The sequence below is a fragment of the Solanum pennellii genome, chromosome 6, assembly GCF_001406875.1.
Source record: "Solanum pennellii chromosome 6, SPENNV200".
In the NCBI taxonomy this organism is placed as follows: Eukaryota; Viridiplantae; Streptophyta; class Magnoliopsida; order Solanales; family Solanaceae; genus Solanum; species Solanum pennellii.
In genome coordinates, this window is record NC_028642.1 from 59690536 (window position 1) to 59713658 (window position 23123).

Genomic DNA, 23123 nt, shown 5'->3' on the forward strand with positions numbered 1-23123 from the left:
TTAGCATCAAATCTCTCGCTATGAGAAGCACACTTGTCGTGGCGTGGCATTATTATACATATATGGCTTATATTCGTCGGGGCAGTAAATAGAAGAACTAGAAAAGCTTGTCTGCGTCTTAACATGCACATAGAAGGAAACTAATAGGACTCGGACATTATGATTTACAGGGATTCAAAAGTCAATAATTTGTACTACTATGAAAATTTAACACAAGGTCCAGAAGACGAGAGTAAGCTCTGATTCACATGATACTGAAATGAATTCAATCGGGACTTCAGTAACATTAATATTGCAGAAAAGGTTGGAGAACATCATATATATGTGTGCTATAATAAGGCACAATGTGCCAGGTATGGACACATCAATCAATGGCAACTGCATTAGAAATGAAAAACCAAGGGCAACTTAAAAATATTGCTGGTATGGACCCTTGCTCATGCTACATATTACAAGGATGAAAAAAAATGGATAAAATTTCATAACCTCATTTATCACTATGCTGTAGAAGTAAAAACAGGACTTCATGTTCCGAGCAAAGAACCTACATTCTTGAATTCAGCGCGAGTTTGCGTCTCGATTCCTTCAGTTTTACCTGAGTCATCCGTAGGACAAGTACTTAGCTTGCTGTAGCGTGTATATTTCCTTTGAGAAAAGAAATCATCTTCCTGCAGAACAAGAGTCCGGAAGGCTCTGCAAAAATTTTGCTCTTGCAACAGGGTCGGTGGAAAATCGACCCAACACAGCAAATGTGGCTGTGTTGCTTCCAAATTTCTCGATTCCTCTAGATATCATACAGGTGTGATTTGCTTCCACAACAACGATAATGTCTTCACCTAAGAATGATGAAACAGTCTCAGCTATTTGTCTGGTTACCCTTTCCTGCACTTGGAGTTTAAAGCCATAAAAATGTACTACTGATTGCACTAGAGGTCTTCCAACCGGGTTGACTCCATCTGAAGAGTGATAACCAACGTGCACAACGCCTTGAAAAGGGAGTAGATGATGTTCGCACTGAGACCAGAATGACAAATTGAGCTCAGAGCAGATGCCATCATTAAAATTACCACCCTGAGGACTTCGAGTGTCTATTCTACTTCGAACAAAGCCATTCAGTTTCATCTCCAAATTAGAGTTTCTAAAGTTCATGAACCACTTCACAAACCGAGATGGGGTTTCTACAAGCTCTTCTCTCAATGGATCTTCGCCCAGGGACTTGAGTATTGAATTCACTGCATTTGTCATAGCTGAATTTGCTTGTCCTGGCATGCCACAAGATTGAGATGGGCACCATGATTGGCCAGAGGATCTACGATAAGCATTGTCTATGCTAATACCTCTGAATTTCAGTAGACTCCAGAAATCAGTCCAAACATCAGCATTCCCATCCTCAAAAACACCAGAACCTGAGGTAGCTGTTATCTTTACCCATCCTTGGGAAGTCGAGTCGAGAAATGCTGATTCAAAATTTGGAAAATGAATATGCATACACTGTAGAACCACAGCAACGCCTGTTGGCTTGATTCCATGCTGCAAAGCAGTGCAAACTTCATCAGCAAGGCGCTGTGGACTTTGGAGCCGTTTTGCAAAAATATCAGCAACCCGAGAAAGCTTGCTTAATCCTACAACCCTTTTTCCAGATGGGACATAACCTACATGACACTTAACCTGGAATGGAAGCAAGCAAGACTCACAGTATGAAAAGAGATCAAGATCTCGAACAATCACAAGCCCACCAACTCCTCCAGCCTGACCACTTCCACCCTCCAATCCAGCTTCAGGGAATAACGCGCCATGAACAATATCATTCACTTTTTGTTTGTAACCTTCATACAACGCAAAATATGAAAGACTATAGTCAAACGGTAGTTTAAAACATGAATCCACCAATCCATCTACAATTGAAACTATAAACATGTTTCATGCTAATAGAAGATGTGGATTTCCTTTGCATACAGCATGATGAGTTCTGCAGTGAACTAGTATAAGATAGATTTCAATGACTTGCAACAATTTGTTATGATGTAGTCAAGTTCTTGGTTTTCAAAAAAAATTCACTGAAGAAAGCCCCACACTTGTTTCGACCTAGAACAGAGATACAGCACTAACCAGCAACCAAGTATTTAAATGTAAACTGCACACAGGAGAAAGGAACAAGAAAGACTGTTTCTTAAATAAACAAGATGAAATTCCTAATTGCATATGAAGAAACGTTGTTCCTAGAGATGCTTCTCTTGACTAGAAAAAGAGCACATGATATCATATTTTTAGCTTATGCACTGTTCCCACAAAAGAACTTTCAATTCCTACAAGTCAGTAATGCATTGTTCCATGATCAAGATGGAAAAGTTTAATCTTTCATCTTTACTTCCCCTCACGTGTATTGAAGAGACACACACATCAGTTTCCTTCAACTGTGCTTCAAGGATGAGTATCAAAATCAAATACATGGTTGCAAACCATCCAAAGATACAGTTTTGGACCATCCGGAAGGAAGGAACTTGAGATATCCTGAGGGGTTGGAAAACACCACCCTAACCTAAAAACCTTTTAAAGTTTGATGAAATCATTGCTTCAAATATTCCAGAATAAATATTCCGGCTACACAACGAAAATAATTATTTGGTGTAATGAAGAAAACCAGACCTGGAAGTACTTTTAAAACTCAATTTTAAAATGGCATAAAAGCAACTAAAATAGTACTCCTAGAAATGACAAAGCTTGTTTGTCTGGTTTAAAGCTAATTCCTCCACCTTACCCCCTTCTCTTTCCTTTTATACATAATAAGGACAGAGTGCTCATAATTGCAGAACCCTCACTAAAGGAGAACAAAAAAAGACCAATTCAGTAAATTCTTCAACTAAAAGAATTCCATCTTTCCGCATTTTCCAACAAGGGAAACACACAAACTAACACCATGACACAAAAATGAGCATTCATACTATTCAGCAGTTCTTACTAATAATACAACAAATCCCCACTTACAAGCTTGATGAACATACTCCTCTTTCCCTAGATCTCAAAAAGATAAAAAGTAGAACAGATCCATTGACACAGAACAAATAAAAAACAAGTATTACAAAATCCAAAAGGGTGTCAAAGTTTACCTCTTGTTCCTTGTCTTAGAGCCTTAGCAACACGAAAAGGGGTTTTCTTGATTCCTTCCCTATTGATATCTTCACCCAAACCCTGCAATAAGACTCTAACAGCATCCTGAATAACCAGTGTTTCAGGCTGAGTTTCAAAGCCAAGCTCAAAACTAACTTCGTTGTCTATTTCTGCATGATAGTGCCCTTCATCTAATGCGCCCATTGACACACAAAACGAAATAATAAAACAGATCTTACCACCTGAATCACCAGGTGATGAATCAAGAACAAGAACAAAAATTGAATCTTTAATTCGAAAGATTTTAGCCAAAGATTCCAAATTTGAGACACCCAATGACCCAAATGAGGAAAATTTGACCAAAATAAGGATGAAAAGGGATTTGTAGGGCTGCTATTGATAAACATATACTATAGGGATCTGGAGATGAGATGCATATGCATTACTACAACAACTTTGCAGTATTTAAAAAAATGTTTTCTTTTAATAATAAAAAATACTTTTAATAAATAAAAACATAAAAATAAAAAAATGTAAGGTTGCAGTTGATATTGGAATGTGTGGAAAGCTTTACTTAATTCTATCACGGCACTACTTGCTTACAAAATTAAGTTGTGAATTTATAATATATCACACTATACCTTTAATTTAACGTTATTATTAAGTTTATTTTTAAATTATTAACGATTTAAAAGATAATAACTAATTAAAGTTAAATATAGTTCAATCTGGCACATGACATAAAAATTAATTTTTTTTATATAAAATTATTAATTTAGAACTTAATAATTTAAATGGACTAAAAATGGGTGGTGCATTGGTGAATGTTGTTATCTTCTATACACCAATTAAAGTGGCCAGTGAGCAGTGACCACTAAACAAACTCATCATTTTGTCTTCTACTTAAATATGGCAAAATCCTCATATTGCTCTTCAATTTCAACTCTGTGGGACCAAATTTACCATTTTTGAAAGCATAAGCATGGCATAGAAATGGATAATAATAATCTTCACTGTGATTTGGTGGAGCTTTGAAAATGCATGAGAAGACATGATTTCCTCCTTTTACTTTTGGTGGGGGTAAGGTGAGGGAATAAGGAGAGATTGCGTGGCGGAGAATCGAACTTTATCAATAAAGTAATTTTAGTATTTCAAAAATACTCTATATAAATAGGTTGTTCAATGATAAATTTGAGATAAAAAAATTATATATAATTTCATGGACAAAGAAGGATAATCACAAACTTTAGGAGAACATACTTCTATCGATTTCAATCGTATCACACAACAAGCTTTTCTGGCGAAATCATAAGCAAAACTCATAAAATACATTTAGAATTCAAGTCAAATTAACAGTGGCTTTTTTAACGTCAAATGATGATTAAGTTTCACCAATAGAGTTTCTGTCAACTGTCAAGTGATGTTGTAATGATTAAGTTTTACCAATAAAGTTTCTGTTAAGTGATGTTAGCTTGGTTAATTTAGTTGCTTTTGTTGATAGTGTGTTTGGCGCATTTAACTTGGTCAAAAAAAAAAAAAAGAGAGAAAAAGATAAGACTTTAATTTGCTGGAAAGGATTCATTTAATTAATTTATTTTTCACACTGGATTCCAATTTTAAAATGAACTTTTCACCAACCTCAAAAAAGAAAAGTTGGTGATGACCACGATATAAAGAGCATAAAGAAAAAGGGGAAGGACTTGAGAAATGATACAATATACATAAATTGATATATATCACAACGTTCCATATTTAAAGGGTTAAAAATACATTTAAAGTACTATAATTATTGAGTTCTAAAATGTCAGATGTGTGAGTTTACTATTAAACTATTATCAAATATTTATCGAAATACGGCTCAACTATTATTGTTAAATATATTTTATTTTAAAATTTTGTATCAAAACAAATTACTGCAAAAAAAGAAGGTCATGTGGATATGGGCCAAGGCCAGGATATTTTGGGCTTTATTGTGTAGTAGCTTAGTTGCCAATATTACATTCACAGCCCAATATTGTGACCCGAAATAATAAGAAAGAAGCGAGTACACTCTCAGTAAAGCTCGAAGCCATCAATGGAGAAAAACTCTTCAGTGGGTGCGAAGCCATGGAGTCATCATCCTCTTCACCACCATCATCATTACTTTCAGATAGTACATAATTGTCCATTACACAGCTACATGTTGCAGCGCAACAAACACGTACCGCCATGCCCACTTTTTACTCCTTTTCCATTGCCGCAAAACCCTGAACAAATTACTCCGTCTTTACAGCCAGAAGTTATGAATATGCAGATTTCTGAGCCTAATGTCAGTTTTAACGATTCAGGGTAATTTTGACTCCATTAATTAATGTTTCCTTTTGCTTTGATTGATATTGGGTTAACTTTAATATTGTATTTTCTGCACAGTTTTCTGATATTGTTTGCCTTATATACGGATTCGTAGTTTTAAATAATTTATGCTTGCTATTTTTGTAACAAACTCATGTTTGCTTGCCCATTGAAAACGCACCTCAGTCAATCAAGGTGCAGGATGTTAGTTTACAGTGGTGCAGTGTCTGGTATGTAGCTAATGTCAGTGAGACTGCAATTAGATGCAACAATGGTTGGACATGTTAAACAGAATTTAGTACTGTATTGCATATTCTGCTTATAGTGATTGGAATGATTATCCCTGTCTGACAGGTCTATATCCATCCCTAAATCTCGTGGGGTACTGTTTACTTCCCTCCCTTTTTTGTAACTGTCACCTGTGATCAGCACAGGTGTTCCTGCACCCCTGAGCGGACGGGAAAGAAAGGATTTTGGGTCAGCAAGTTGAGAAAATATGTTACAAATAGTTTGTGGAAATCTGAAATGACAACTTATAGGAGCATCAACTCCCCCAATCCAACAAAATACACCGCATCTCTGCTTTCATGCTCTCCTACTTGTCCTGACCAGTTCTCCCAGCTGTCCTTTTCCGTTCCCAGAGCCATTTTTCCTTAGGTCAGTCCCTTTGACTCTTATCACCGCGAAGTTCTGTCCTTATGTATAACATCTCCGTTTCTGAACTGTGCATGTGAAGTGGTAATACTGAGTTGATTGGGGGACTCAAGAAATAGGTGCAAAGTAAATAGTGATTTCTGTGCATATGTTGTTTGCCAAAGAAAACTGAAAAGAGGAGTGTTAGTGGAAATGTGGATGAAGGTTGGTTTTGGAGATAGTTTGAAGGACCGAGTGTTAGTGGGTGATAGTTGAATGGTTAATCTTGTCTATTTGTTGTAATGCTACCTTCGATTGAAACATGAAGCAGGAAGTAACTATTTTAGATTATATTGGAAGATTAAATGGACCACTGCATATAGAATGCGGACGAAAAGGATACAAAAACCACTGACATGAATTTTATGTTTTGGGAATCAAGTAGGTGTTGTAGGAGAAATTGAACCTAGCATGATCCCTTTTTGGTATACATGTAACCTGTGCGTTTGTAAAGTTACCCTTGTGTTAGAGCTGTCAACCTTAAGGCTCTTTCATCCTATAGATGTTTAACTTTTTTTGTGTGCGTCTTCATCTGAAGAATGATGCAAAATGAAGGTGAGAACTTTGAATATGAAGATGAAGAAGAGGAGCCTATTTTTGTCCTTACAGATGAATGGAGAGATTTCTTTGCCAAATCTGAAGCTAAAAGGAGACAAGGTATTTTCACCATTTCCTTCTCTTTTAACTGTACAACTTTTGCTAGAGGTGTAGTCAGTAGTGGACTAATGTATTTGATCGGTCTGCAGCGAAAAAACATGCTAAGAAGAAAGGGAAGAGTAAGATCACAAATGGGAACACACCAGCATTGGAGGAGTGACGAATGAAACTGCTATATGTCCAGAAGATAAGGACCAGGATAAACCCCTTTAGATAGTTGTAACAGAATGTCAAATATCTTGTCTTGATTCTATAGCTCAAGAAATGTGTATTCGCTTGAGAAGATGTTTTAACTATGAGTATCACCTGGAGAAGGAATATGAGCTGATGTAATATGCATTTTTCAAATGTTATCATCTACGCCTTTTAATGAATATTTTCGTGACATCCTTGTTGAAGTATTGTTTCTATGTCATGTTAGCTGGGCGGACTTGCAGTTGCTATTGTTATTTCTGCTTGGTTTTCAAGTAATTTTTATTTTCAGATCATACAACAAGATTTTGGAGCTGAGTGTTTGTTATATATAGGTTGCCAATGGGCTATGATTTCGTTGAATACAATTTGTTGAAAATGTCTACTAACCATCAGTTTGGCATCCAAATTCACTGGAAATGTCGTTTTATCTTTTGTTTTGCAAATGTAAAGAAACTGGATATGTCATAATGCTAATATATCAGGGATTTGATGTTTATGTTCCTACCATGACCTTTCAAGATAATATACAATAGTAACTGATTCACAGTCAAATATTGATAGATATCTAGTAAATTACTTGACAATATATCTTGCCCCGAAGCTAGGTACCCTGGTATCAACTATCTTCCAGCTAGCTTGCTCATGGCAGCATTTACCCTCTCATCTGAGATCGATCTATGGCCGTCATAATAATCTAGTATCTCCATTGCAATATTTTTCACCTTTCAACATTGAGAACTTCATTAAAAGATGGTTGTCGTCCAAGCAGCAACTTGACAGTAAAATGAGGGATAGTATATGTATGGTCTTGTTATATTTTGAAATCATTGGCAAAGAGTTAAGCTTGCATACATACCACATTCATATCAACTCGAAGCTCCTCAAACCAGGCAGTAGTTTCTTTATCTTTCAGCACACTTGCAATATATATGCAAGCTAAAGTAATCAAATGTGGTGGATGAATGAGAATTAGGTCCATCTTATAGGTGTCATTTATAAGTCCCCTAAAAGAAAGCAGAATTCAGAAGTTATCGAGATAAAAACAAAATAAATGTAGAATTTTGGAAAGACATATTATGGGAAGTAATATTCTATAGTAATCTGACAAATTTCGCAACTAGAAGTCAAAGATATGAAAGCCTCGGAAAGTTTCTTACCAAGTCAATTGAGTTGCATCATTCATGCCGGCATCCTGAAGGAACCTGGAAAATTGAGTTAAGAATCAAGTTGCTGAGAGAAATTGATCAGCTACACAAGGAGGTGACTAGGAGATACTTACTGTGCTAATGAACGATATGGATGATATACGACTAAGTAATAGTTTAGGGCTTCCAGAACTTTCATCTCCATGTCTAGTATGTCTTTTATTTCATATTTATACTTCTCATCCGAATCTGCAGAAGCAAGTCAGAAAAGCCAACGTCTTGCATTAGAAATTAACTAAATTGGGTAAGTAGAAACAACAGGATATCGCAGAAGTACTTTGTCATTGTAATCAAAGATGTTCTTACATAATTTCTTGATGTAAAATACAAGTAGTCGGGCCTGCACAGTGCTTTCTTCTGCTTTTGATGCCAAATACAAGCAAGTTGGAGCAACCAGACGAGGATCATACTCGGTCATACTTCTCCTATGGACAAGTAAAAAGATGGTTAGAAAGAATTATAAAGTAGAATGGTGGTTCATGGTGAAGCAATAGTAGGCCTGTAGAGCATAAGTGTGAATTTAAAAGTTTCAGTTTTGAAACAGAAAGGATACAGAGAGTCCAAATTAGAGAATTTTCCTTCCGATTCGTATGGCTTTGTCCAGGATCTATTCCAGTTTTAGAGTTCGCACAGGATCCCAAAACATAAATATAAAACTGGTCCAAAGAAACAGAGCTGAGGGTTCCTTTTTTACTCTTTAAGATAGCATTTTTTTAACATACGAAAGCATATGATGTCATGTTTATCAGTTATGTATGCAACTGCGATTTATTGCACATATATTTCTTTTTTATGTAAGAATAGCTAAAGTGGTCCATCCGATATCCTTTCCAAATCAGCTTACTTATTTTACTTAATTTGCTTTGGTTTAGCAAAGTCATTTGCTGATAAAGTGGTTCTACCATAACATAATAAATCACAATTTGAGTGGCCATAGCTGGTGCTTGCACATATCTGTGAGGAATTTCTGCGAAGAAGTGACTCGGCAGATTCTCTCCCAGACTGCACAGAATTTCCCCATCCAGAGCTGCATCGGAACATTATTGCCACTAATACAAATCTTCTTTTCTCTTAAGCTCTACATTTTTTTTCACAGCACTGATTCACTTGTCCTCTTGTATGATTTATTTAAGCAAGCTAAAGAATTTATGCAATGTCTTTAAGAACCATTACTCCATTAGTTCATCATAATCTTATAGGCTTAGAGCAATATGGATTTATGTCTGGGTGATGGCTTGCCGGATTAAAAGTTCGAACTACCTCTATGCCAACAAGCTGAAGGTCCATTTAATAGGTGGACTTTTCTGGTTAGGTAGATAATTTACAGAGAATTATGTATTGTCCTCCTAATACCAAAGATGGCATGATATACCTGATATATACGCGTCTCATGTACGTAATTGCGGTAGCAACAACCCTGGAAATAAAAACCATATATAAGATACTAGATTTCTGGAAGCAGCAAAAACAGGTGTTTTAAGAAGGAAAATTACATGAACACACATCGTCAGTTCCTTTCTGTGAAACTTATCGAGATACATGTAATAAACACTCAGGTGCAAAGAGCAATCTTGAAAAGTTTGTGATGAAAAAGGTATCTATGTCGATAGGTAATCCACATATTGAGCAGAAGACACACTTATGTAGTATCACGGCATTGACCTTCCTCTATCGTCAAGCAAGTCCTCTAACTATTAAACAGCTACAAGCTAGTAGATTCTTCCCCCTTATTCACATCCAAGTAATGGAATAGATAAATGAACACATAATATCATGCAGTATATATCTTCCTACAGGAAAATAATAGGTCTAAACAAATATTAATCATGTCAACGGAAACAACATCGAATAGGCATCTATTTTTATGACCAAATAGCTCTTCCAGTTTTTCAGCTAAAGGTTATGAACCTCACAGAAACATTATGCTCTTAAAGAGACAGTGATGCTGATGAAGTAACATAAGAACTACCTATTACTTATATCAGAAGTTTTACAAGCAGACGAGGAGAGAAAACAGACCTTTGTCTCACTTTCACATTTTGAGCCAATCTTGCAACATCTGCGAGGGAGCAGAAAATTTAACAAGTCAAACAAGATGGAAAATGGTAATTAAATTGTCCTGTGCAAGATTATGATTGATAATAAGGAACTGCAAGCCAGGCAACCAGTCACATATACATTAAAACAAAACAAGTAAAGCACACATTCTGAGAAGTTTGAAGGCATGCAGAATATGTTCGAGAAAAGATAAGTGGGGCTCAAGAGGTATACTGAAGGTTTCAATTGTTTCAACTATGCCAGACGATTAAATTTAACTGCAACTACCAGTGTGTACATCAGCAAAACTGGCCATATATCATGCAGAAAGGTGCACATTTTGATGCTGCCACTGAGTGCCAAAAAGTATTTTGCCTATGTTACATACTACAGCAAAATATTTTTGTTAAGTTGGGTTTTTATTTCAAAATGTATCATTGTGACATTACAATAGATCGTGAATCAGAGCTTTATCCATTTCTGTTGACTGAATTTCCAATCCCATAGCCGACAGCCTCCTTCAGAAGAGATATAATATCCGGTATATTCATGTCAAGGGAATCAGGCACATCAGCCTTCCTAAAGTACATTTTGAGCTCTCAAATACCAGCAGTTTTAATTCTTCCAAAATAAACCTCCAAGCCTAAATATAGTTTCTATGCAGGCAATAAATCTTAAATGACAGTTTTAATAGCTTGGCGTAATCAATGAAAATTCTAAACTAAATGGCAGTGACAACGTAGAAATTTCCCATTTCTGATCTTCGGATCTTGAGTAATGGTATTAATTTCTTTCATAATAGGAAATTATCGGATACCACTAGAAATAGCTGAACAGGAAAGAAATTCTTAATTGTAGGACAATGGGAAACTACTTATTATGAGAGCTAAGAGCTGGGTCCGCCCCTCTACCCACATGAGGATATAAGAAGATTTGAAAACAGACAGAAGTTAGATAATGAGCCCAGCCCTCTACCCTCATCCACTTAAATAACAGATTTTATGTCTAGAGCAGAGTTCGAACTCATGACGTGCACCTAACAAACACATCACGCGTGACGCTCTTACCACTAGACCAACGCCCTGGGGGCTCAGTATTTAAGACATTTATAGCTATTATTATTATTATTATTGGAGAATTGTGGACCAAATATATCCTATGACAATAAAGACACGAATAACAGATCTTTAGCCACCGCTTTGTACTTAAAGATGCACTTGCTGGTGCTCTTTCATGATCATAAAAATCACTAAACTTACTGATAAGAAACGGAAAAACAGTCTCTTCATCAAATACGGTAGGAAATGATAAGAGTTTCACTACTCATCCATATAATCTAGCAAATAACACATACTCAATATGGTAATTACTAAACAAATCAGAGTAAAGCTAACATTTTGAAAAGGGGCATTTCAGGAATCGTATGAACAAGAAGAAAAAGAAGATGAAGCTAACAAGGTCGCAGAAAAATCAAGGAAGCAGTAAACAAAATCATGTGAAATCATAATGTGGTATAATCTGCAAACTCCAGCAAGTGATTATTACCCTTGAAAAATTCAAATTAACCTAAAAAGCTATGTACATTACGCCTGATTCCCATAAGTAATATCAACCTTGAAAACACCCCCACACGGGGGCTGATATGCCCTTTTGGCTACACCTACTAAAATCTGGATAATTATAACCCCTGAAGCCATACTTTTAACAATAAAATATGTCCAATGCTAAGAATCACAGAATAAACCCTTGTGGTTCGAGCCTTAACCGAACACGCACATAGGGTTAGATTAGTGCTAAGAATCATAAAAGCTGAACCCATTTAATTAAATAATTGATTATGGGAATTACAATTGGACATATGCAACTTGATGAGCTTGAAATCATCGAGAGTGATGCCTCTCTCTTTATCCAACTGATGCACCACATCAACCTCTTCTTGGTCCAAAAGTTCTTTGCTGCAAACAACAATAAAACTTCAAAACAAGAAAGATTAAAGACGAAAAAAGGAATAGCTTTTAGACATACTACTGAGAAGAAATCCAGAAATTGGCAGCCATATGATGAATTGAGAAACACCCAGAATCACAAATTGGATTTGAGCTACTTTAACTTGTACGAATTCGACAACTGCTCCAGATTCTTCTTCTTCTAGTTTCCTTTTTTCCCCTGTTTTTGAGAGAGAAGAAAAAATGGATAAACGTCAGCTCTCTCCTTTATTGGGCTTCATGACTATTAGCTTTATAAGGCCCATGTAGTAGTTGGCCCAACCCAACATCTCGAGCTGTTGCTGTTATGGATGTTGGCCTTTATTGGACACCGTGTAATAAGAGAAAATTGTATATAATAACATATAGTTTAATTAATTGTACCCCATATCAAACTGTTGTTATTTCGCCTCTCTCCTGGTGAATCTTGCTCGTCACTTTTGTTTTCGCTGTCAGTCTCTCTCGCTTTATACAAACATAAATGTATAAAATTTGTTTGTATTTGTATAAAGAGAGAAAAAATTTGTATATATACATATATTTTCATTTTTCTCTCTTAGATTTCGCTAGCACCTCTCACTTTATACAAACACAAATGTATATATTATTTTTGTTCTCGCACCTCTCACTCGCTTCTCTCACTTTATACAAACACAAATGTATATATTTGTGCTGTATAAAACGAGAGAAAAACGTATATACAAATACAACTGCATATATTTTCCATCTTTCTCTCTTTATACAAACACATATTATATAAATAATCTTTTGTATATATATACCGAAATAGAAACAGATTATATAACTATTTTATTTTGTATATGTATAGCGAAATATACATATTTGTGTTTGTTATAGAGCTAATTTTTATGTTTGCTTTATGTGAAAAATTGTAATAATGAATGATACTTTTTTTTTTCTCTTTCAAATTATGAGCTTTTATTTTAGTCTAACATATTTTCTTTTAAGGGAAAAGGGTCTGATATACCTCTCAACTTTGTGATATACCCCTTGTTATGAAAGTGGCTCATATATACCCCTACTTGTAAACAAATGGCTCACATATACCCTTTTCCTCTAACGGAAATGGAAAAAAAATAATTTTAATCTAAATTTTTATTATTTTTTTTCTAAAAAATATAATCCCATATGAATAAATTCAATCATCGTCAAACATATTTTTTTTTGACTTTTTTTTGTTTCAATGACTAATTTATAATTATTATTTTGATAATCAAATTTATTTATGTTTCATTAATATTCTTGTAAAACTTATTGTAGATGACCAAATTTTTTCTTCGAATACGAAATTAAATTATAATACACACAAAAAAAATAATTTATTTTTTTTTCTTTAAACTAAGGAATGAAAGAAAAAAAACAAAATAAGAATAAGAAATTCAAATAATTATAATAAAAGAAGTCAAAAAATAATTTATGTATGAAAAAAATTAAAATACACCTTGAACTTTGATAGAAAAATCATATATACCCCTAAATAATTTTTTAAAAAAAATTAGAAGTAATAAATATAAATTTAAAACTAATTTTTTAACTTCCGTTAAATGAAGGGTATATGTGAGCTATTTTGTAATGGCAGAGGTATATGTGAGTCGTTTGTATAACGTTAAGGGCATATATGAGCCACTTTTATAACGAGGGGTATATTAGCTCCAAATGACAAAGTTGAGGGGTATATCAGACCCTTTTCCCTTCTTTTAATAAAGTTTAAATGTTAGAAAAAGGTTGCAATTTTTAATTATTTGACTACTAGACTTCCAAATTGCCAAGTTTCAAAGAAATTAGGGATGAAATTTATCAACAAAAAAAAAAGTTATAACAACGAGTGTGATTTGTTTAGTTTTTATAGGTAGTTTCTAAAGAGATACAAATGAAAGAATATAACAATCTAAAGGGTCACAATAGGTGAAGAAATTGGTCAAAAGGTTAAGATAATATATAATTTACATAAATCTCATATTGTTAAGAGATATTTGCATTATTTTTCTATTTTTTTTTTAAATTTCAAAAATTCTTTAAAATTTATGAATTTTGGATAAATCACTAGAATACCGGATACATAGATGAAGGATGTATAAGTGAGAGGAATAGAGATGTATCAGCAATAAGAATGTGATGTATCTGAGAGAGTATTTTTAAAATATTTTTAAAATAATAGAAAATTTTAGAGATTATAGTAAAATAAGTTGTATATTTGGATAATTTTTCTGAAAATAAAATAGGAATAAAAATCTAAAAATACAAAGAAAAACATAAAAATAAATTCATGAAGTACTACAAAATTCCGAAAAGCACGCGATTGATGGTCAATGTGTGGAAATTACATCGAGATCATCAAATTTGGTCTGATCCTAAAAAGTTTATGCTTAAGAGATTCATGAAAAATCATAACGAGATTTTTAATCAAAATTTTGAATTTTTTCCGTTTAATTCTGATGGACGATCTTGTCCATCGATTACTTTTCCTATGCAAGTGACACACTTAACACTTGCTAGGTTGCTACAAATTAAAGTTTTTAGTTTTAGTACATAAGGGGACTTGTCATTGGATTTGAAGGCAAATCCATTAGAGGTATTTGTAATGCCTCGTTTGGCACCTATGCTTTACTAACATTAGTCGGAGCTTCAATACAAGCTTCAAATGTCATATGAAAAATAAAACTAAAATCTAGAAAAATATTGTTTCTAAGTGTTGTTAATTTTAGTCAGGATTGGGTTCCTTGTATAATATTGGTGAATAATGTTTTTTTTTTAAAAAAAAATCCCTAACGAGAAGTTTGTAAATTAATATTCCCAATTCATATATACTTATAATTTACGGTTTATTCTTCCACAATGAAAAATATTCCCCCATTTTAATATATTTGTTGTCTTGAATATTCTTCTCTATAATAGTTCATGTTTAGTTTATATTTTCAATTTTACAGTTTATTACGATTTTCTGATTTTTATTGATTTGAACACATAATTGTAATATTATTTATTCAAAGTGATATATCAATAATAAGAAGTTGTGAACATAAATTTACATCTCAAATAGTCCGTCCTCGTTAATACTTGAAAAATATAATTAAAAAAAAATTGATATTTACAAGTACTATAGACTCCACCCTTGAAATTCCTACACATGGTGTATTAACCAAGAATTTTCCCAAGAGATTAATTTAAGCAAAAGAGAATATTTTACTATGAGAAATAAGAGGAAGAAAAAAATAAAGAGATTAAAGCGGTCTGCAAAAAAATAAAAAGAGGTCAAATAATTTTTCTCAATTTTAATTTATTTATCTGATTTTAATTTGATACAGAGTTAAAAAATAAAGAGATTTTTTTTTGAATCTTATGATCTTAAACTAAAAATATGTAAATTTTTTAAATGATATCATGGTCTTAAAAAGTGACGGAAAAGTTAAATTTAAAGAATTAACTCTAATTTTATAAATTAATTAAAATAAAATAAGATAAATAAATTAAAACAAACAGATATAAACTTATGTATACTGTCGTTTTTCCTTGCTATTCCACTATCCTCTTCGTTCACTTTTACTTTGCAATGTTTTGCTCCTTCCCATTATGTACTTGAATTTTAAGTTTTAAAAATAATGACACAAAATTAGAAAAAAAAATGGAGAAGTCGCGAATTCATTTCAAAATTAGGTGAATATTTAATTTAGGTTAACAACTAAATAACCACATATATGAGGTAAGATGAATGTGATCCCACATTTCTTAACCAATAATTTGAATTAAAACTCTGTGAATAAAAAGAAATTTCAATAAAAATATTTTTGTTACGTAATACGAATGTTGAACTAATCACGTTGGTAATTTTGAGTGACAAATTAAAAATATGTATTAGAAAATTAGGTGAACAAACGTAGACTTGGTTCAACTACAATAAATATGTTAATTATTTCTAATAAAATAATTTATAATTATACGAATATTTTATTTTCTTGAAATCAGAAATTAAGGGGATTAAATTCTTAATATATCTGATTGATTTCTGACAATATTTCAATTCCTAATTTTGTAATTTCATCTTTCATTTCCTATTTCAAAATATATATTTTTTGTTCAATTAATTGTTGACCAAAGAAAAAAAAGACCAAATTTGACTCTTATAATGTTGGGAGATGACCAAAACACACCAAATCCGTTAGAGATAATAATTTAATTCCTTACATAATCTGTTACACCAAAAAAAAAATCCTAATTAGGAAAATATTTTAATAATCCACGTGTTCATTTTTAATTGGTTACACTACGTAAACTAGCTACTGTAACCCTCCACGCTGTATTTTCTCTACAAAAAAAACTCCGCCATTTTCAATGCATTAAAAAGCTTTCTGAAATAAAACGTTACAGCTCTTTTTTTTCCCATAAAATTCTTAGAAAAAAAAGTAAAAAAAAAAACAACACTCCGGCGGTCGGAAAATGGGTCAAAAAGGGTATCAATCGCCGGCGAAGAAAGTGTTGTCATGGATTCGAAAAAAATCGAAGAAAGTGAAAATCTTTTTGGGTTTAATCACATCAATCATTCTATTGGTGACTCTTAAGTTAGTTGTTCATGATCACAATCTCTTCTTTGTTATAGCTGAAGCTATTCATTTGATTGGACTTTTGGTTTTGATTTACAAATTGACAACACTCAAGACTTGCTCTGGTAATTTTTATTTTCTGTTTATCTGGAAAAAAAAAGAGATTTTTTTTCTGTGTAGTTTCCATTTGATTGGGGTTTGTGTTAAATTAAACTGGAAAAATTGGATTGTTTTGTGTTACCCTGTTACTGCTCTGTGCAAAAAAAAATGAAAATTGTTTTGTGTGTACAAAGGTCCTTTTTTTTTTCTTCTAGATGTTTCGATTTTCCACCTTTAGATGGGACATCTTGGATTTTGGGAATTAGGATATTCTTGTGGGGATTTGGGAGAACTAAAAAAAAAAGGAATTTTGGCATTTTAAATTATTTTTTTGGGCTATGGGAATGTAACCCACCTCTACTATTTCGTGTCCTTAGATGAGATTTTTTTATAATCAAATATAGGGAAATTCTTTTTAATAATAAATGGCACGGAGAGATATCATTATATGATTTTTGTTTATTCTGATATCATGTTGCGTGCGTAAATCCTTTAATTATTTAAAGCTTTTTAGGGGTTGTCTTATTGGAAACAAATTGTCTGAAGGATTATATAATTTTTCAACTAAACATACTAACAAAATAATCTTGCATCTTATCCTTGTACTGTTACATTGTAGCTTTAACTGAATACTCCTATTGATACGATTAGACTATAAGCCTTGGCATATATAATGTCGACCTTTCAGCCATATATAAGTAAAATACAGATTAAAAATATATATTTAGTGGCAATTAAGATTAATTGCCGCTAATAATATTTTTAATGTAAAGCTAGAGGTATTGTCATGGATTATTCTAATGCTAAATGAAAGAGGGTGTGTAATTTTTTAAGTAATTTTTAAAAGGGTGTGTCAGATTTGCTTCATATGTATGTCAAACTGAACTTGGCTACTAAACAAGAGGTCATTCTTTTCTTTAGACAGTTACTTGGTGACATCAAAAAGATGGTTCCTTTTTCTCAAGAAAACAGAAAGTACTTGAGTTTAATTTTAACTTTAATGTTATAACAATGCAAATCTTTTTCATTCCCAATTACATGTTTGTTCGATTGTTTGATGCGCCTTTTGTACTCCTACAGTTCGATAGATGTAAGGTAGTATGTCATCTGTATGTTCCTGTTGTATGAAATGTGTTACTTTGGAACCTTGTTATTACAGGCAGGATGCAAGAAGTCCAAATTGTTTCACGGAACTTGTTAGATTGTCATTCTTTTTACTGGACCTGAAGAAAAGATCATTTTTTTCACCATTCGTTTCATATGCGTTCTTCGCCTGTTTTGTTAGGTCTTTCATTGAAGACTCAAGTGCTTACAGCTATATTTTTGGCGGTAAGATTATACTGTAGTTTTCTCATGGAAGCAGATATCCACACTGTGCTAGATTTTATCACCCTTGTGGCAACAGTGTGGGTCATTTATATGATGAAGTTCAAGCTGAAGGCATCCTACATGGCAGAACTGGATAACATGCCCTTATACTATCCGGTATACACAACTTTCACCTACGACTCTTTTCCGTTTGATTGTTGTTTAATCAAATTTTACATTCTACAAATTTCTTGAGTAATTAATTAAGCTTTTATAGAGCAGTTATTTCTTTTGGTTAGAAATGTTATTTCCATGTTTTATTGTGTGATTCCATTTACTCTGTCCATGATGAAACTTTGTTTATATATATTGTTTTCTCCTACACACAATCACTTCCCTTATCTAGACTTCTATTCGTTCCAAAAAGAAACATTTATTGTTCACGCACTAAAGGGAAGATTATGAACTTGTTGTTGGGAGCCGGGAGGTAGCAGGTATTTCATGGAATTAGTCGAGGTGTGAGCAATCTGGCCTGGACGTCATAGTTATAAAAAAGTAGTTTAGATAGCATGTACCATGGAATTAGTTGAGGTGTGCGTAATCTGACCTAGACATCATAGTCATAAAAAAAGTATTTTAGACAACTAAATATGGAGCCTGGAGTCTTTTTACTGGCTTTCTGGAAGTAAATAGAATTCCCGGCCTTCTTAGCCATGTTATTTCTACTAAGCTGTATCATACAAGACAGTGACATCTCTGTAGTGAGTAAGTCCCTTATAAATAATCTCTTGCAATTAGAATTGCTTCCTGATATTGCTTTTGAACCATGCCACTCATTTTGCACAGATAGTTCCCGCCGCAGTTTTAGCCTTCTTTGTCCATCCTACTACAAGCCATATTCTGATAAACCGAATGCTTTGGGCTTTTTGTGTATATCTGGAATCCGTCTCAGTACTGCCTCAGCTTCGCTTGATGCAGAATGTTCAGGTTCATGTCTCTTCTTTTCCAAATGATTGAGAAGAAAATCATGTCTTCTTCTTAAACTTGTCTTTTAATGAACAAAAAACTAACAGTATGTTCCATTCTCTCATTTCAGATAATTGAGCCATTTTCAGCTCATTATGTTTTCGCACTGGGCGTTGCAAGATTCTTGGGTTGTGCTCATTGGATTATTCAGGTTAGTTTTGTACATTGTAGTGTTATCTTGTTCCCCATAACTTCTTGAATTAATAGCAGCTGTTTCAGTTCAGCTGAACTCATTGGTCTCGTATACATATGTGAAACAGCTTAAATTATCAATTTTTTAATAAGCTCGGTACTCTAAATTTTGGATTCGCCTTAACAAACAATTAAGTCCAAATGGCAACAACACACACATTTCTCCATTTTCAGCACGGATCTAAAGCTATATAATTCCGTACTTGACAGTTACAACTATTCCCATACAGGTTTATGACACTGCTGGAGCATATATTTACTTGGCTGGACGTGGTTATCTCTGGATACCTACAGTCTTTTTGGCAGAAATGGTTCAAACGTTCATCTTGGCCGATTTCTGTTATTATTATGTAAAAAGGTGAGTCATTTAGTCCACACCTAATTCCAGTATGGCTATTCATATGAATCCAACTTTTTAACAAATCATCTTTCTTGATTTGCAGTGTCATGAGCGGCCAGTTGATCGTTCGCCTGCCAACGCCGGTGTAATACACTAAGAGACTGTGACATTTTGTTAATTCCTATGTAGAAGTAGAAGTTTTTGTTGTGGAGATTGGATAGAGATCATGACTGGAACAAACTACATTTTGAAGAATTTGCACAACTTTGTTCTTTTGACGAAATTTTGAGTAGTCTTTTCAGTTAAATTTTATCCGCAATTAACATTTTGCAGCAAACGATATTAATTATCTCCAAATGTTTTTAATCAAGAAACAATATGTATTGGTTAATAATATTATCTCCAAGTGTTTTTAATCAAGAAACAATATGTATTGATTAACTATTATTAACCAAAATTCTGTTGGGCCGTAGTGTGCCATCTGAATTTAGTCGGGTTTCAATGTAAGTTCGGACATCGAGTGGAAACCAAAAAAAAAAGTTGGAAAAGCATCACAGATTGGGCCTGATGGCTCTTGAAAATTCTATTTAGAACCCAAAATAGATTGTTATCCTAATTTAGTTGGATTTTAACGTGGATATCGAATGGTAAGTCCTAATTTTTTTTCAAATGTCTCATACAACTGACATGAGTACATCTGTTTTGATCTTCTTTGTATATCTTCGTTCCAAAAGATTAATCTTTTTTTTTCTGGAAAACACAAGACAATCTAGTTTTTTTTTACTGTTAGATGATGGAGCTTTTGAGGAAGATGAAAATGGAATTGGATTACACAAAGAAAATTGATAAAATCTGGAATTTGAGATGATAAGATGTTAATACAGTGACAAATAGGGTAATACATAGAGAAATGATCTACTAATTTCCAAACACATAGTTTGTAGAAAAGGCAAAATTGATGCTTTTGTCAATGAATGTTGTACCTATGATGAAGCTATAAAAAGCTTGAATCTTTCTTTGAACCAAGATTACTTTTTTGGGTTTCCCATTTGGTGTCAGGATATCATATCCAGGGCTCGAATCCGAGACCTCTGATTAAGGAGGATCAACTTGTCTTTGAACCAAGATTCATATGTAAATGATCAGAATCTTGCAGGTATGTTTTGAAGTTGCTTATGTTTTAATTCGCCTTTATATGGCATGTTGTGTATTAATGTGAGTACTTTTTGCAGCTTGAAACAATATGAATAATGATGAAAAGTAGGAGACTTGAGTCATACATAAGTTTGACCATGAAAATTAATTCAGATTTTGTAAATCTGATCTTATTTTCACACTCTTATAAGAGCTTCACAATGAAAAAAGTTGGAACTTTTATTTCTCATAAAAATAAAAATAAAAAGAAGGGAGACTCAGAAAGAGCTTAACGGAGATGGGGCAAAAAGGGTATCAATCACCGGTGAAGAAACTGTTGTCATGGGTTCAAAAGCAATCGAAGAAAGTGAAAATCGTTTTGTTTATCATCACGGTGATTACTCTATTGGTGACTCTCAAGTTAACCGTTCACAATCACGACTACTTTTTTGTTATGGCTGAAGCTATTCATTTGATTGGGCTCTTGATTTTGATTTACAAATTGACAACCCTCAAAACTTGCTCTGGTAATTTACTTTCACTCCTGAATTCTTTTTCATTTTTTGTAGATCTGGAAAAAAATAATTGATTCTTTGTGTGTAACTTTCATTTCATTGTGCTTTGTGTTAAAATCTTCAAGATTTGATTTGAATGTTTATCCATACCTAATTTAGTGTCAAATTTATGTATGTCAAATAGAACGTTGCTGCTATTAGTCGATTACCACTGGACCAAGGTGTTTGTTCAATTGTTTGATGCGCGATTTTACTCCTGATTAACTTTGATAGGTTGTAAGGTAGAATGCTCTTGTTGTATGAAATGTGTGTCTAGTCTAAGATCGATTTTATTTTTACTTGTTGCACTTGTTAGATTGTCATTTTTTCACCTTTCGTCTGATAACTTTTACTTATCCTGATTTGTTAGGCCTTTCATTGAAGACTCAAGTTCTTACAGTTATATTTTTGGCTGTAAGAGTATACTGTAGTTTCATCATGGAAGGAGATATCCACACTGTGTTAGATCTTATCACCCTTGTGGCAACATTGTGGATTATATATATGATGAAGTTCAAGCTAAAGACGTCGTACATGGCAGATCTGGATAACATGTCCATACACTACGTGGTATATACAATTTCATCCACAACTCTTTTACGTTTGGTTGTTGTTGAATCAAGTTCTCAATCTGCTAATTACTTGAGTAGCTAAGATAGAAGATTATGAATCTGTTGTTGGCAGGAGGTAACATGAAATTAGTCGAGATGCACATAAGCAGCTCTGTGAAAAACTATTTACAGAGCCTGAAGTCTTTTTACTGATTTCAAATCAATATATAGTCACTTGATATTGCTAATAGTAGAGTTTATATTCTCGTCTTACTGAATCTAGTTGCAGATATATATGTGATACAAGACAATTACATTGCATAGATAGTTTCTTATAAACGGTTTTGAATTGTTCTTGACAGATAGTTCCTGCCGCAGTTTTGGCCTTTTTTGTTCATCCTAGTGTAAAAACATATATTCTGATAAATCGAATGCTTTGGGCGTTTTGCGTGTATCTGGAATCTATATCAGTGTTGCCTCAGCTTCGCTTGATGCAAAATGTTCAGGTATTCATATCTCCATTTCTTTTCTCAAACAAATACTGAGAAGAAAATCATTTTTCTTAAACAAAAAGTTAACAATGTTTGTCACTTGCATTTTAGATACTTGAGCCATTTTCAGCACATTATGTTTTTGCATTGGGCATTGCAAGGTTTTTGGGTTGTGCTCATTGGATTATTCAGGTTAGTTTTCCTGTTCTGCGTACACATTTTCTCCATTTTAATCGTCAATCTGAGCTAATATAATCTCCAAACTTGAAAGTCATCACAACTATTTCTATACAGGTTTATGACAATGTTGGGTCACCGATTTTTTTGGATGAACATAGTGTCTTATGGATACCTATGGTCTTTTTAGCAGAAATGGTTCAAACTTTCATCTTGGCTGATTTCTGTTATTATTACATAAAGTGGTAAGCCATTTAAATCGTGAGTAATTGAAGTATTTATGTGAATTCAATTTCATCTATTTAAAAACAAATCGTTTTTGATATGCAGTGTTATGAGCGGCCAGTTGATTATTCATTTGCCAGTGCCGGTGTAAAAGGCTGTAATATGATTTTGTTGAATTAATTCTAAAGTTGTAATGTGATAATGAGTTCTTATTTTGGTAACTGAATCGGTATTTGCTTCTCTCTTCTTTTTTGAC

The 23123-nt window shown here is 33.4% G+C and overlaps 5 protein-coding genes across 5 annotated transcripts; 3 read left to right on the forward strand and 2 right to left on the reverse strand.

Annotated features, from left to right (window-relative positions):
* Positions 1-255: 255 nt before the first annotated feature.
* LOC107023528 (GTP cyclohydrolase 1) lies at positions 256-3676 on the reverse strand. Its single transcript, XM_015224243.2, has 2 exons — positions 3108-3676; positions 256-1826 (listed from the first exon to the last, which is right to left on the reverse strand). The coding sequence occupies exons 1-2, from the start codon at positions 3310-3312 to the stop codon at positions 661-663; spliced, it is 1371 nt and encodes a 456-aa protein (XP_015079729.1). The 5' UTR covers positions 3313-3676; the 3' UTR covers positions 256-660.
* Positions 3677-5144: 1468 nt separating this feature from the next.
* On the forward strand, positions 5145-7187 carry LOC107023913. The gene is made up of 3 exons (XM_015224756.2): positions 5145-5436; positions 6671-6789; positions 6879-7187. The coding sequence occupies exons 1-3, from the start codon at positions 5183-5185 to the stop codon at positions 6947-6949; spliced, it is 444 nt and encodes a 147-aa protein (XP_015080242.1). The 5' UTR covers positions 5145-5182; the 3' UTR covers positions 6950-7187.
* Positions 7188-7377: 190 nt separating this feature from the next.
* On the reverse strand, positions 7378-12432 carry LOC107023912 (cyclin-C1-2-like). The gene is made up of 9 exons (XM_015224755.2): positions 12252-12432; positions 12075-12181; positions 10209-10248; positions 9562-9606; positions 8496-8614; positions 8264-8378; positions 8142-8186; positions 7841-7988; positions 7378-7706 (listed from the first exon to the last, which is right to left on the reverse strand). The coding sequence occupies exons 1-9, from the start codon at positions 12281-12283 to the stop codon at positions 7605-7607; spliced, it is 753 nt and encodes a 250-aa protein (XP_015080241.1). The 5' UTR covers positions 12284-12432; the 3' UTR covers positions 7378-7604.
* Positions 12433-16568: 4136 nt separating this feature from the next.
* On the forward strand, positions 16569-20129 carry LOC107021680 (putative ER lumen protein-retaining receptor C28H8.4). The gene is made up of 6 exons (XM_015222385.2): positions 16569-16895; positions 18155-18354; positions 19024-19164; positions 19274-19354; positions 19626-19753; positions 19839-20129. Exons 1-6 carry the CDS (start codon positions 16667-16669, stop codon positions 19882-19884), a joined length of 825 nt encoding a protein of 274 aa, XP_015077871.1. The 5' UTR covers positions 16569-16666; the 3' UTR covers positions 19885-20129.
* A 377-nt stretch (positions 20130-20506) lies between these two features.
* On the forward strand, positions 20507-23107 carry LOC107022838 (putative ER lumen protein-retaining receptor C28H8.4). The gene is made up of 7 exons (XM_015223420.2): positions 20507-20891; positions 20968-21396; positions 21794-21993; positions 22337-22480; positions 22577-22657; positions 22760-22887; positions 22973-23107. Exons 2-7 carry the CDS (start codon positions 21168-21170, stop codon positions 23016-23018), a joined length of 828 nt encoding a protein of 275 aa, XP_015078906.1. The 5' UTR covers positions 20507-20891; positions 20968-21167; the 3' UTR covers positions 23019-23107.
* Positions 23108-23123: the final 16 nt, after the last annotated feature.